Genomic DNA, 15384 nt, shown 5'->3' with positions numbered 1-15384 from the left:
ACGTTAAACACTGGCAAAATGCTAGTAAGTTCTCAGCTACAGGTTGTGGTTTCTGTTACGAAAATTTGTATAATATGACACCTTAATTTTTCAGGCTGTTGTAACTCCATTACTTCCACATCAGAAGCAAGCTTTGGCTTGGATGATTTCACGTGAGAACAACAAGGAGTTGCCTCCATTTTGGGAAGAGAGGGAAAACTACTTCTACAATACAATTACCAACTTTGCTGAAAAAACGCGGCCAGAAAATGTTCTTGGAGGAATATTGGCAGATGACATGGGCTTGGTAATTGTCATATTAGAATGTTGCCTCTGGGAGCCAGTGTGGTGTAGTGGTTAGAGCAGGGGTCAGCAACCTTTTTCAGCTGTGGGCCGGTCCACCGTCCCTCAGACCATGTGGTGGGTCAGATTATATTTTGGAAAAAAAAGAAGAAAAAAAGAATGAATTCCTTTGCCCCACAAATAACCCAGAGATGCATTTTAAATAAAATGACACATTCTACTCATGTAAAAACACGCTGTATTAAGAAGGCGATTGGGCCACATCCGGCCCCTGGGCCTTAGGTTGCCTACCCCTGGGCTAGAGTGTCAGACTGTAACTGAGGAGATACAGGTTCAAATCCGTAGGTAAAGGTAAAGGGACCCCTGACCATTAGGTCCCATCATGACTGACTTTGGGGTTGCGGCACTCATATCGCTTTACTGGCCGAGGGAGCCGGCGTATAAAGCTTCTGGGTCATGTGGCCAGCATGACTAAGCCTCTGGCGAACCAGAGCAGCACACGGAAATGCCGTTTACCTTCCCGCCGGAGCGGTACCTATTTATCTACTTGCACTTTTTGATGTGCTTTCAAACTGCTAGGTTGGCAGGATCCAAATCCCTACTCAACTGCAAAACTCGGTGGGTGACTTTGGGGCAGTCACTGCGTCTCACTTGACCTACGTCACAGGTTTATTATGACAATAAAAGTAGGAAGAAGCATGTATGCCTCCTTCAGCTCCTTTGAGGAAGGCAGTATAAAAAAGAAATAAATAATACAAACTTATCATATGAAACAATGTTAATAAATTGTTCGATGTATTTTAGGGTAAAACACTTACTACGATAGCTGTGATACTTAGCAACTTCCATGGTGGCAAACCTCTTCCTGTTAGACAGAAAAGTGATCAACTGAAGATATTTCCTATTAAGGTAATTTACTGTTAATACCACATCCCTGCTTGAATTGTATCAGTTCCAACTTCTCATATTTATAAGACAAAAATAATGCAGATATGTAAAGCAAGAAAGAAGGAATGATATGTCACTGATGTTCTTATAGAATATTTGGTCTTGTTCTCTATATATAGTATATATGTGAATTTAATTTATTTGAATTCTACGTGTTACTTGGACTTTTAGCCAAGCCATCCCTACGACTCAGTTTCTTAAAAAAGACAAAAATACCAAAATAAAAACTGTAAATAAAATGTGTTCTATCACCTCTTGTGCAGTAAGTTTTATCCAGGCTACCAAAAGCAGCCCCAAAGAAAAAGGCTCTTCAGAAGGTTCAGGATTTGGCAGTTTTCCAGAAGGAGATATTTGTGTAGATATGGATCACTTCTGCCCAGAATAAGAGAGAGCAGATATAAATAGCCATGCCTCACAATTCTGTGTGTCCTGATTTCAGTGGAACTTAGCAAGTATAGGGTTGCAGCCTAAATTCTTCTGTAGGATAAGCGCCACATTTTGTCAGAAATTCTAGCAAAGTAGAAAGTGTCTCTAGCAGCAAGTGCCATCTTCAGTAATCTTTTTTCTTACAGGTTGTTCTCAAAAGTACATAGATGTATAAATTTACCTAGTTGCTAGTTGGCTTAGATTAGTTAACATTTGGGGCATATTGGAATTGTTTTGTTGCATTTCTGAACAAAAAATATTGTAATGCCCTAAAAATGCTATGTTTCTGGGCAACATGTCTGATGCATTCAGTATAAATCCATAAGGCCACTAGAGGGTGCTTCCTAAGTAGACACCATGTACCAACCCTGTACTGTACTACAAGAAAGAGACTTAAAATCTCAGAGAAAATGGTCCGAATGTTGCAATCTTCTGGAGAAGATGGGACAACAGTAGCAGCCAATTAGAAAACAAGCAACAAATTCAAACAAACAAACTGTATTTTTAATTTATAGGGAGGATCTAAAATATACAGTGCTTTAGAAATTACAGCTTATTGTTGTAAATTTTGGGAAACCTTGATTGATTGATTGATTGATTGAGGTGAGTGTATTGTCTGAATAACTGGAACTGTCTGAAGTAGTGGAAAATGTACTAACTGGTACTTTGAAGAGCTGTGCTAGCCACGTGTTCTTTCAAGTATGTTTCAACTAATTTCCATAAGATTTGTTTTGTTTTTAAACTAAATTTTAGATGCCATTTCAGTGTGTTTATTTTTCTTTTAGAAATGTGTTCCTGCTGTGAAAAAAGACCAAGAAGGTAATTTTGATCTAGAAACTAATCACATTTGTTTTGAATTCAGTCAGATGACAACTTTCAGTACAAATTAATTTAATAATTTTTTTTTTACATTAAATATCCTAATTGATCACCAGTAGCTTAAATTTATGACGTGTTGTGGAAGGGGGAATTATTGGCTTGCCTTTGTCTTTGCTTTTATTTTGTAATTATTTTTATTATGTATTTTCTGTTTCTTACACCATGATTTTAATGTTGTGAACTGCCCTGAGATCTACTGAATAGGGTGGTATGCAACATTAATTAATTAAATTAATTAACTAATAATATGTTATTAGAGAAATCATGGAGGTTTTTTTGTTGTTTTGATTTTTAATACTTATTGTTAAGCACCCAGAATTGGCTTGCAGCTGAATGCTTCTGATACAAAGGAGAGTGCGTCTCTTCCATCTCAGTCATCCAGAACCCATCCAAAGAGGTAAGCAGATTTTATCTGTTCTTATAAGTCAATTGCAAACTACTTCTGAGCTGTTCTCTTCCCCCTCCCCTGTGTGTGAGAGGGGGTGTTTCTTGGGAGAGAGGTTGCTTTCTGGAGTGAAATCAAATGAGTTTTTTAGATGTGCGAAACATGCTGCAAGGTTATCTTTATTCTGGCCCATTTGGTGACTAGCGTAATTTCTCTTCAATGCTACTGTTTGGTAAATTTATCTCTATATCCTATCAATCTAAATCATCAGATAAACGCTTGTGAAATCCTCTATTCATTGTAATCCTTTTGCTTTCTAAATGCTTTAGAGCTATGGGCAAAAAGCCAAAGTATACAGTAAGCAGTGACTCAGAGCCTGAAGAGCAGGACACAGAAATAATGGAAAGTGAGCTTCACTTATTTTTTTTGGGGGGGGGGGTCATTATATTTGTTTTAACAACTTTATTGATTTCCACACTGTGTTAACACTTTTCTTGTTTTCCCAGCCAAAGTGCAAAAAATGCCTCCAGCAACAAGAAAGAGAAGAAAAGGTATGATGCTAGTACTTAAAAAATACTACCGTCAAAAATTTATTGTTCCCCCTTCCCAATAAAACCTGATAACAGTACCCTAATGAGGCCTTTCTAACAGAGAGTGTGTGTGACTTTTTGCAAAACTTAACCATATACTGGTGCATAACACATGGTTGTTGGCATGGTGCAAGTGAATGTGTGTTTGCACATTGTCACCATGCTTATGGATGGGCTGCTTTAGGTATTTGAATTAACTGGCCCGTGGTCTAGTTGAATCAGGACTGGCTCTAAGCTAGGAAGAATAATCTTTGATCTATGAACTGTAATATCTGTATTAATTGTGGTGGCTAAACCTATAGTTCTCATCTTCTTTATACCTAGAAGACAGTGCACGGATAGTATGTGTATGAGTTCTCACATGATTGTATAAACAGATTATTTTAACTAATTTAAACAGGAACTTTCATTTTTCAAATGTATGTGACTATTTGGTTATAAAACATTTTCACAGCTTCTTGTGATATTCAAGAGGATAAAGCATTTGCTTCTGCTCTTGAGGAACCAGCCATTTCTTCAAAAAAGACAAAGAAAAAAGGTATCCAAACTATTAAGCTTTTCCTTTTACAATGCCACTTAACACGAAATGCTACACAGTATACTTTTTAACAAGCCTATAGTTGGGAAGGAAAGGAAGACACCTGAAACTTCTGGACTGATTGAACCATGTAAAGCAATGATTCCTAGCTGGTGGTATGCAGACCCCAGGGGCTCTATGTAACCCACCCAGGGGCTCTGTGGCACCATTAATATAACAAAAACTATCATAGAGGTATCAAAATTTTCAGAAGTAAGGGGTCCATGGCTTGGCTTTTGAAAAACGGGGGTGGGGGGTCTGCAATACTTAGCTAATTGGGAACTACTGGTGTAAATGATTGGATTCCTATGCAGTAGTTAAAGCAAAAATGGGAATAATACATACTTAGGATTAGAAATGATAGTAAATAATTGCAAATTGACTGGATACATCTAAAGAGGACTACATGGAAGTAATCACTGTGCAGTTACATTGCTAATTATTGTTTTTCCTCTTCAAAGGTGTTGTTACTATTCAGCATAAGAAAAATGAAGGTGAAGAGACACTTGGGACAACACTGATCATTTGTCCACTTTCTGTCCTAAGTAACTGGATTGTAGGTGTTAAATTTAAACAATTGTGCTTTTCTAAGATAAAAATATGGCATCTTAACTTCTAAAAAGAATGTTAAAGTGAAGATATATGGGGATTAGAATTTTAATACAGCCTAAATGTTCATAACCAAGATTTAAAGCGTAATCATATTTATTCATATATTCTATTGAATTCATTGGGGCTTATTCTAAGGTAAACATAGAATTGCAGCCAGAGTAATATAATTTAAGACGGTTGATGATGAACCGAATGGGTTGGGTATTTCTAATGTTGACTGTGCCTCCAGCCTTGAAACTATAGTATGCAAGTTGCTCCCATTTTTTTTCAGCAGAACAACTTCCATTGTAGTCACAATAAATCTGAATTAGGCTTACTCTTACTGTGCTTTATCAGGAAGGGCTGTGGCTTAGTGGTAGAGCATCTGCTTTGCCTGCAGAAGGTCTCAGGTTTGATCCCTAGCATTTCCAGGTAGAGCTGGGAGTGCCTCCTTTCTGAAAGATGCAGAGCCACTGCCAGTCAGTGAATATAGTACTGAGCTAGATGCCCCAAGGGGACACGGGTGGCGCTGTGGGTTAAACCACAGAGCCTAGGACTTGCTGATCAGAAGGTCGGCGGTTCGAATCCCCGCGATGGGGTGAGCTCCCGTTACTCGGTCCCTGCTCCTGCCAACCTAGCAGTTCGAAAGCACATCAAAAAGTGCAAGTAGATAAATAGGTACAGCTCTGGCGGGAAGGTAAACGGTGTTTCCGTGCGCTGCTCTGGTTCGCCAGAAGCGGCTTAGTAGTGCTGGCCACATGACCTGGAAGCTGTACGCCGGCTGCCTCGGCCAATGAAGCAAGATGAGCGCTGCAACCCCAGAGTCGGCCACGACTGGACCTAATGGTCAGGGGTCCCTATACCTTTTTTTAGATGCACCAAGGGTTATGATTCCTATGTTCCTGACTGTAGTATAGCTTAGAAATCTCTTGACAGATGTCAGTTGTTGAGCCATCAGTTAATCGCAACCATCTGGTTAATTTTTATTTCAGGATCAGTTTGAACAACATGTGGATCCGGGTGTTCACTTGAACATTTACGTTTACTATGGCTCGGAGCGCAGCAAAGATCCAGCGGTACTTTCAAGACAGGATGTTGTATTAACAACTTACAACATTTTAGCTAGTGACTATGGAGTAAGTATGGTGAAAAGTTGCAGCAAGATAAAGAAAAGCAGTTTATACATCACAAATATTTGACTTTTGTTCTAAAATACAACCTAGTAGTCTTAAGCTTTTTTCAAATCAATGCCAAATGCTCCATTGTATTCCTTTTTTAAAAAAACATGTAATCTGCTTTTCCCATTGTATGAGTCTTTAGTTAAGAACAAGCATATATATACGAAGGAGGTTTTTGTCTTGTAGAAGGGTGTCCTCAAACATAAACTGCCGTCGCTCATCTCCTATCATCACCCATGACCTCTTTCCCCAGATGGGCGCTGGATAAAACTAGCGCACTTGACAACTACAGGGGCAGGGTTCCTCTGTGAATCTGCAGTTCTAAGCAGATGCACAGAGAAAATAGGCATTAATATTTTCTGGTGTCTCCAGTTGGTAGAAAGTGGGATGAGATGGCAAATGTTCTTTTTTACTCCTGCCCAGGTGTTTTAGTTTCTAATGGCTTCCAGTCACTAATGGTTTCTATGCTTTTATCTTGAAACAGTTTAATGTTTTATATTTGAGGTGTTCATTATACTCCAGCTGCACTATGATGCACTTTCATATAGGCTGTTATATTTTATTATACTGTAAGTTTTTTGGGATTCTATCCAACTAAGTCATATTCAGAGCAGACCCACTGAAATTGATGGACGTGACTAACTTGAGTTCATTGACTTCAGTGGGTCTCCTCTGAGTACAACTTAGCTGGCTACAACTCTTGGAGTCTTGTTCTACCTGGCATTAAGTGCTTAAATTACTGTAATGGATAGCTTGGAAATAACACGGATGTTATTCTAAGTCAGCTGTTGCAGAAGGAGTAGTAAAAATAAGTGAAATTCTGTACCTGGAAGCTCTCGGGGCTTTTATGTTTTCCAGCTGGTCAACAGAAAGATAAACATTTGGTTCCTGCTCTTAGAGCTTGAAAATGATATCAGTTCTGAGAATTGCATACCTTTTAAGGATGTTCAGTGGAGACTGATCTTTGTAAATGTAGGTGTGGGCATTTAAAAACAGATCCACTGTGCAGTGGGTGTGCATGCCTTAAGTAGCAGTATAGAGGTTTAAAAGCACATGCTCAAGTAGCAAATCTTTTACAGCAGTTTTAAGTTGCAACTGATGTTTGGAGTGTGGGGATGATTGCGGTGGAGAGAATACAGCTCAGACTGGATAGTAATACTGGGACTGTGTGTGGTGGTGCAGTGCCTGCTGGCTGTGACTTTTTTGTCTGTTTAAGCAGCTGACACAATCTTGCCTTCCTCTGCCCATTTCTTAGGTGATGTTATTAATTTCCTCTTGATGTGGGTGCTCACCCTTGGAAATAGAGTAGAAAACTTTGGTTTTTCTCATACAGCTCCAATGGAAACTGAGCTGTTTTGACACCTGCTAAAAATGATTTTGTTTAGGCAAGCATGTCCATATATTTGAAACTACTTATTCTGTTTATGTTTTGATTTTATTTTTGGTCAACTTTATATGTTATGTAAACTGCTTAGAAGTTTAGTGATTGTAATCCTGTTAAATAAACAAAAGCTCTTTCTGGAGTGAAATAGGGCCTGTATTACACTTCCATTTTCTCTGTCCCTTAAAGACAAAACTCCAGTTGCTTAGCTGCTGCTTTATTTTAAATCATATGACTAACAGTTCTATTGATACGTTCTGATGACTGTTATGGGAATAAATTTAAGAAATCTGTGTAGTATCTGTTTTAGATGTGAACTGTAAGTAGAGCATGCTATATTTAAGCCATTCAAATAATTTCCCATATCTTACACTGTGTGTGTGTGTGTGTGTGTGTGTGTGTGTGTGTGTACGTACACACACCTGTGATCTGGGGGCAAGTGTGGCCCTCCAGGTCCCTCTATCTGGCTCGTGGGGCTCTTTCTAGGCCACACACCCTCTGCACTTGCACCTTCCTTGAGTATTTTTATTGGTTGAAATTGTCCTTGTAATGCCTCTTGCATTAATTGGGTTGGATTTTCAGTGAAGCTGCAAAAGTGATTTGGCTTCGAGGCCTTCATGCACGCTTGATGTAGCTGACTTCCTCTATTCGTCTTCATAAAGGTTACATATATTCTTCTGGAATAGAGAATGAAAGGAAAATGGTTTCTTTTTATTTTTTTAAGTCACTGCTTATTTTACAGAGTTTACTTATATCCTTAAAGTACTACAGCCATTATTAAAATTTTGTTCTAGGCCAGAGGTAATAGCCCTTTACACAAATTAAAATGGCTGAGAGTGGTGTTGGATGAAGGACACACAATACGAAATCCAAATGCTCAACAGACAAAAGCTGTACTGGACCTAGATGCACAAAGAAGATGGATTTTGACAGGTAATTATGCCAAAGGGAGAACACTGCAGCAATGTGTTAATTGACTATAAGAGTTATGCTTGTTGAACAGCTTACTGATTTCAGTAAGATTTTTCAACAGTACTGTGATGCATTATGTCTCTTAGTTTGTTTTGCACTCTGTAAAATTGCTTTAGTTAAGATTGTAGCTTGCTACTTGCTTTGGGGCCTGTGTGTATGCACTCCTCCCTCCAGGGAGCATTCAGTTAGCAAATTTCAGCCCAGGCAGGAGCAATCAGTGCAGTGGGATAGTACTGCACCACCCTATTGACAGCACTGTTGCTTCCACTTAGCAGGATGGGGCAGGGCAGTAGCAAGGTCAGGGCTTGTATGGACAGATCAGCAGAGCCAATGTGGCACTCTGGGCTGCCACTCTGAACTGCTCCTGCACCATCCTGGCAAAGAGTAGAGACCCCACTTTTGGAAGGGTGGCAGTGCAGCAGCACCCTGTCTGCAGCTGCTCCTGAGCATGTGGAATTTAGCAGCATGTAAGAGATGCAAGAGCAGTTCTGCTAGGGATGCAACATCTGTATTTGCTTCCCTTCTGATCATACTAGCTGCTTGGCATTGGAGCCACCCAGAGAAGCATCCAAAACTACTGTCCTATTACAATGGAAGTGCTGTTTCTGCTTTGAGTGCCTGATGTTGCTCAGGGGGCGGTATGAATGTCTTTGCTGGAAAAAAACTGCATTTGTAGTGCATATGCAGACATTTTCTCACTTTCAGATGATAACTCTGAGAGCAAGCACCTTTTCGACTGTATTTTTCTGCTTGCCTCCAGCACTGCTGTTACTTTTCCAGTCATAAATTCCAGCTGCAAAAATGCAGCTGAAGTGGCTGCTTCCTGTTCTGAACAGTTCAATTGCTCATCATACAGGGACGAAATTAGTACATGAACTGATGGTGTTACTGTTAAAACCCGATTTGAAGCCATGGTTGGACTAGATTCAAACTCTTATCACTGTTTAGTTTTAATGGACTACTGGGATCAAACCCATAAACTTAGATTAAAGAAAGCATCTCTCCCAGGACAGCAATTGTTCCTGGCCTTAAAGTTTAAATTTTCACTTAATTATACAACTGAATAATAGTTTGAACTGGGACACCGAGGCTGAGAAATGCCGGCCATCACACCCTTTTCTTGTGCCACAGCATCTCCGACCCTCGGGGAAGCATTTATTGAGGACTCCGGGACTGGTGGGAAAAACAGTAGGCTGAAAAGTCAGCTTCTGCCAGCCCTGTTATATGGGCTGATGATCCAGGGATCCAGCCCATTTTTAACTTGCTGATTATAGTGGAGTACTGAGGTTGACATTAATATTAAAATGAAAATGCAGCGTTGTAAACAAATGCATCAATGCAGTTTAAGCCCAAGAATGTTTATTTTCAGTGTAAACTCATATTTTGATCAGGCTCTATGTCTTTTAGGTAATGACTGTACCTGACTAAAGATGTTTCAAAAGCTAAGCAAAGTAGATGCCAGAACTGTTGCATTTTGCAGTAGTGAGGGACTTCATTATTTACAAGGAGGCACTGCTTTTAAAAAAACATTTTTAATTCATGAAATAAAATCATCAGGATCTAGTGCCAGAATGTGTTGATCCAAAATAATAATCGATGATACAGTCTTTCAACGATGTGTGGGTTTCCATCAGCCTGCAAGTCAGCCAATCATGTTAAGGCAGGTTCATGTAAATGTAACTTTATAGGAAATTAACAAATGTTTTAATATGTGAAATTGATTTTTTAAAAACTTGCCTAGCAGAAGCTAACTACTAATGGTAGAGTGGTACTTAGCAATATTTTGGTGTGATTTTTTTAAATAATACATAATAATATTTACCTAAGAATTCAAGCTGATACAATGATACAAATGCCAAAGTAATTTTTGGCAAGTTTTTTATACTTGTACAAGGATATTTTTTGTTTACCCAGTCTTTACTTTTGTTTTTGAGTGAATTTTATGTGGTGTAATCATAATGTGCGGCATGTTTTTGTTTTGTCTTTCTTCTTCCTTTTAGGCACACCTATTCAGAATTCCTTAAAGGATTTGTGGTCTCTTCTTTCCTTTCTAAAGCTGAAGCCTTTTACAGATAGAGACTGGTGGCACAGAACAATCCAGCGTCCTGTCACTATGGGAGATCAAGGAGGGCTTAAGTATAAAATATTTCTAGTTTCTAGTTTTCTAATACATATTCTTGATAAGTACATTTTGTAAAGATCAGTACAAAGATCAGTGGATTATACATAAACTGAATGATATGTGAAGAATACAGACTTCATTTAAAGTTCTTTTAGTAAAATACAGAAAATTTTCAGTTTTCACTGGGTATACAAGACTGAGCGACTGAGATATAAAATATATCTGATGTTAAAGCCTCACGTGTGCTTCTTTTGTCTTGCTAGGCGTTTACAATCCCTAATTAACAGCATTACACTTCGAAGAACTAAAACAAGCAAAGTTAAAGGGAAGCCAGTTTTGAAGCTCCCGGAACGCAAAGTATTCATTCAGCATATTACACTTACAGATGAAGAGAGCCAAATGTATCATTCTGTGAAAAACGAGAGCATTGCTGCTGTTAAGAGGTAAATAGTGCCAGCTGTTAAGTGGAAGAACAGAATTCCATTAGGTTGCATTCAGTAATTGTTGTAGTCTGATTTTTTATCTTGCATGTCTTATAATGCAATACTAAATACGTCTACTCAGAAATAAGCCCTGTTGGATTCAGTAGGACTTAACTCCAAGGTAAGTGTATACAGTGGTACCTTGGTTTATGAACTTAATCTGTTCTGGAAGTCCGTTCTTGAACCAAAGCATTCTTAAACTGAGGCGTGCTTTCCCATAGCAGTGGGGGACTCAATTTACAAATGGAACACACTCAACAGAAAGCAAAACATGTTCTTATTCCAAAGAAAAGTTCACAAACCAAAACACCTACTTCTGGGTTTGCAGCGTTCTTAATCCAAGTTGTTCATAAACTAAGCTGTTGTTAAACCAAGGTACCACTGTATAGGATTGCAGCTCTGTAGATTCCATTATAATAAAACTCCATGCAATGCAATATTAAGACTCCCAAATTTATATATTTATTTTTATAAATTTTATTTTCAGTTTTCATATACATATTAGACTTCCCTTTCCCCCTTTTGTGTCTTACTTGAATTTTTTAACTGCATTTTTCATATTACTCCTTTTTAAAGTTATTATCTTGATAATGCTTTTAACTGCTTGATTTAAGGTAACTCTACTAATGCATTTAATTGCATGCCATGATTTTTCCAATATTACACAAATGATCCCCACTCTTTTATTTATATATGTGCGTGCGTGCACAATATTAAGACTCCCAAGTTTTTGGATTATGTAGAAATTTAACTATTCTTCCTTCAGTGGCCAGTACATTAGCTGTTTTTGTTGCAGTTGGAATAGTACTAACAAACTAATCAGATTAGTACTCATCACTCGCAACATGGATTGTTAAAAGGATGGTTGAGAAAACGGGAACATTTTCTGCAACTGTTCAGTGACTGCTTGGTCTGTTGTATACAAATAAAACTGCATTGTCAGGCAGAATACTGTTCTCAAAACAGGGCATGAGATTTTAACTAAGTGACTCCTGATAATGCCATTGTTTTTCAGTCCATTATGGAGGGTTAAATGACATGGGAAGCAAAGTGGATACACATACATTTACACACCCCTTACACTGAGGTGCCTCATTTGATAGCCTGGATTGTAATCCTTGGTTAAGTTACTGTTTCCAACACTTAATGGTATGGTAAATATGACCTAACAAATCCTGCAAAGTTCTCTAATTATGGCACAAGAGAGAATTGGGCCAGAATTCGGAGGATTTGTGGATCACAGCTCATGTATTTAAACTGTAACACTTGATTTATTTAATGTCAAAATTATCCTGCAGGTATTTCAGTGATAGAAGTGTCCTGACCCACTATGCAGATGTTCTTGGTGTGTTGCTCAGGCTGAGACAGTTGTGTTGTCATCCATGGCTCTGTACAAGTGCGTCCTCATCCAGTGATACAGAAGGTAAGTATTCCTATGTTCTTTTAAAAACATAGGAGACCTTTAATCTCAGGTGCTTACACTTCTTGGTTTACGGCGGTTGCTGATGATCCAAATGGGTTGGGTAGTATCTCTCTGCACGTGACGAAGGCAGGAGAGCAAAGAACTCCACAGTAAAAAGTTGTGTGTCATCCTTGCTTCTATTAATGCGCACCTGCCAGTTGTTTAGTGTTCAGATCTGTGTACCGTATATAATTGAGTATAAGCTGACTTTTTTAGCACATTTTTAATGCTGAAAAAGCCCCCCTCGGCTTATACTCGAATGAGGGTCCTTTCGGGCTGCTCCTTCCTCCTCCTCTGCCTTTGCTGCTGTCAGCGGCCGCGGAATGAGCAGCCCAAAAGCAACCCTTTTGGGCTGCTTGTTCTTCATCCACCACTGCTGCCGCCAGCCTCTGCCTCTTGGCAGCACCCTAGGTAGGCAGGGGGACGGGAGGGGCTGGGGGGAGAGAGAAGCCCCCTCTGCCGTGTACGCATGTGCACACACGCACTCTGGCCCACCAGGAGGTTTGTGGTGTGGTGAACCGGCTTATACTCGAGTCAATAAGTTTTCCCAGTTTTTTGTGGTAAAATTAGGTGCCTCGGCTTATATTTGGGTCGGCTTATACTCGAGTATATATGGTAAGTGAATACTCAGGAGGCTAGAGTACCAGCCAGTTGCCCTCCACATGTTTTGGACTACAGCTTTCATCAGCTTCAGTCAGCATGACTAGTTGTCAGGGATGATGGGAAATACAGTCTGATTTCCCCCAAGATGCATTTTGCTTGATAAGTGTTGGCTCAACATAGGACAACTTCATGTACTGCATGGTCTAATAGTTCTTCCTGCAATCTGTTCTTTGGGTCTCCTAGCCTCTCTTACTTTGACCATCGTTGAAGCGAGATGAGGGAGGCAGGGGCCTACACTTACCGTATTTTTCCGTGTATAAGACAATGCTTTTTGCTTCAAAAAAATTAGGCAAAAATTGGGTATCGTCTTATACATGGATAGTGAATTCGGGGGGGGGGGCACGTGTAATTAATGGCAGCAGCAAGAAGGAGATTGGCAGCAGCGATTGGTGGTTGTGGCGAGGTGTGTGATCGGCAGTGGCAAGCGATTGGCAGTGGAGGGCAGGCGGGTGAGTGATTGGCGAAAGTGACCCCCCCAAAGCTAAACAACTTAATTTCGGGTTTAAAAAAATAGGGGGTGTCTTATACATGGAAAAATACAGTATATTTCGGTCTGACAAGAAAAACAAACTACTTGTTGTCAAAAAGAAAATATTTGCTATAAAAAGTCAGTTTGTGACTAGTGGGCACTGCACAGGACTTGAACTTGTGGTCTACATAGTGAATATCTGAGTAAGCTGTTGGAGAATTTTAGCTTCATGCTTGGTGAGAATAATTTTGTGTATGTAAAAAGATATTTCTGTAAATATCTTATCTGAGACAACTAGAATGTGAAATGTTCAAATGCATAGTCTCAAAACAGATACTTGGAAAATGACGTTTGTTATCTCATGGGGAAAAGATAATTCTTTTTAAATGCTAGTAAATATCACTGTAGTGGTAGCTCTTCCCCTTAAATACTGATAACTAATAAGCATTTGAGTACAGTGGATAAGTATATTGTTCCAATATGAATTGTGATATGGTATCTATTATCTAAAAGCAAACTTGGGGTTGACAGAAGTGGAACCAAAATGTTGCTATTGTGAAATAAAAGGGGCACTGACATCCTTGGGGGATAATAAAAGTTCTAAAACATTCCAATCCTTTAGGGGCATCTTCCACGAAAAAACCTAAATGCCACCAGTCCAGCCCAGTGAGGACTAACTATGGTCACCACCCACAGAATGTTGAGAATCAACTGGAAAATAAAAAAGGGAAAATCAGGAGGCTGGGAGAGAGATGAAATAACCTGCTAGTTAGGGGAATGGCTATCTGGAACCTTCAATAGGATAAATCCTACTAGAAGATGAAATACACTGCAACATTTTGTTGTAGATCCTGCTGAAATAGATGCACTTTTGTGGTTATCGTGCACTGTGATACTTTAACCGTGTAACATTGCTCTTTTTAATTTTTTGTGTATGTGTTTGGACAGCTAATGGTACCCCTGAAGAATTGCGTAAGAAATTAATAGAAAAAATGAAATTCGTGCTCAGCTCTGGATCAGATGAAGAATGTGCCATTTGCTTAGAGTCCCTGAACTTTCCTGTGATAACACACTGTGCCCATGTGTTCTGTAAACCATGTATCTGTGAAGTCATCCAGAGAGAGAAGGTTAGTTATTACCTTTACGAAACTGCAGTGAAGGCAGTTTATATCAGTGGCCAGTAGGGTTACTGTTTTGATAAAACTGGTTAATACTCCTTATATTTTATTTTAATTTATTGCCATCGAAACTAATCTACTGACTTTTCTACATTCTACTGCATGTATTCCTCTTGATTCTGACCTTTTGATTGTATTGACCTGCACGGCTTTTTGTGGTGTTTTTTTTTTTTTTGCATGTGTTTATGATGGCTTCACATTAGACTGAATTGGTACATTGGACAACTTTAACTTGTTTAATTTCAAGGTTTTGCTCAACACCTTTTGTCATAATTTCATTGCTGTTGCATGTTTTTTTGGTGAGAGGAGGGAAAATGCATAATTATGCTAATAATGGTTAACAGGTCCTACGTGGCATTCTTAATTCTTTCATAGGGTTGTATTGCCACCCACATCATGTCAAACCAAATAGCAGATCAAAATTGGTAAATATCACTCCTGTGCAAGACCTCGTTATTGTTATTTTTTAAGAAACCCAAATGCACATTGCTTCCCATCTCCATTTTGTCTGTAGTGAGACGTAACTATGGGCTGGTAATATTTGCTGTTATGCACTTCTGGCAAATTATTTTGTTTTGAAAAGCTATGAATGCTCGGAGCAGGAAAAGGCAGTGGAGGTTGGGGACGAGTGATTGCAGAGAGGGACAAGAAACACACACAGCCCAGGTACATTCCATCAAGTTCCACCCATTGGGGTGGAGGCAAGCAGTGGACAAGCAAAGAATATTCATGACTGAAGAAAAACAATGTGTGGAAACTAACGCGCTAAGCCGACACATAGACAGCCTGATCTGAATGA

At 39.1% G+C, this 15384-nt stretch overlaps 2 protein-coding genes across 2 annotated transcripts in view; both read left to right on the top strand.

Moving 5' to 3' along the window:
- Positions 1-15384, top strand: part of CP (ceruloplasmin) — a 174932-nt gene that overhangs the window by 72538 nt on the left and 87010 nt on the right. The window lies entirely within an intron of this gene.
- The window catches only part of HLTF (helicase like transcription factor), a 29261-nt gene that overhangs the window by 6905 nt on the left and 6972 nt on the right, over positions 1-15384 (top strand). The window contains exons 7-20 of the mRNA XM_083504002.1: positions 95-286; positions 1087-1191; positions 2442-2475; positions 2845-2932; positions 3250-3326; positions 3427-3471; positions 3965-4048; positions 4549-4643; positions 5671-5814; positions 8032-8170; positions 10210-10345; positions 10595-10774; positions 12112-12236; positions 14356-14534. Coding sequence (XP_083360128.1) covers positions 95-286; positions 1087-1191; positions 2442-2475; positions 2845-2932; positions 3250-3326; positions 3427-3471; positions 3965-4048; positions 4549-4643; positions 5671-5814; positions 8032-8170; positions 10210-10345; positions 10595-10774; positions 12112-12236; positions 14356-14534 — 1623 coding nt within the window. The remainder of the gene's footprint in view (positions 1-94; positions 287-1086; positions 1192-2441; positions 2476-2844; positions 2933-3249; positions 3327-3426; positions 3472-3964; positions 4049-4548; positions 4644-5670; positions 5815-8031; positions 8171-10209; positions 10346-10594; positions 10775-12111; positions 12237-14355; positions 14535-15384) is intronic.

This window comes from Podarcis liolepis (assembly GCF_965112155.1).
Source record: "Podarcis liolepis genome assembly, chromosome: 5".
In the NCBI taxonomy this organism is placed as follows: Eukaryota; Metazoa; Chordata; class Lepidosauria; order Squamata; family Lacertidae; genus Podarcis; species Podarcis liolepis.
Note: the sequence above shows the minus strand (reverse complement) of the source record. Positions and strands in the feature narration are given on the sequence as shown.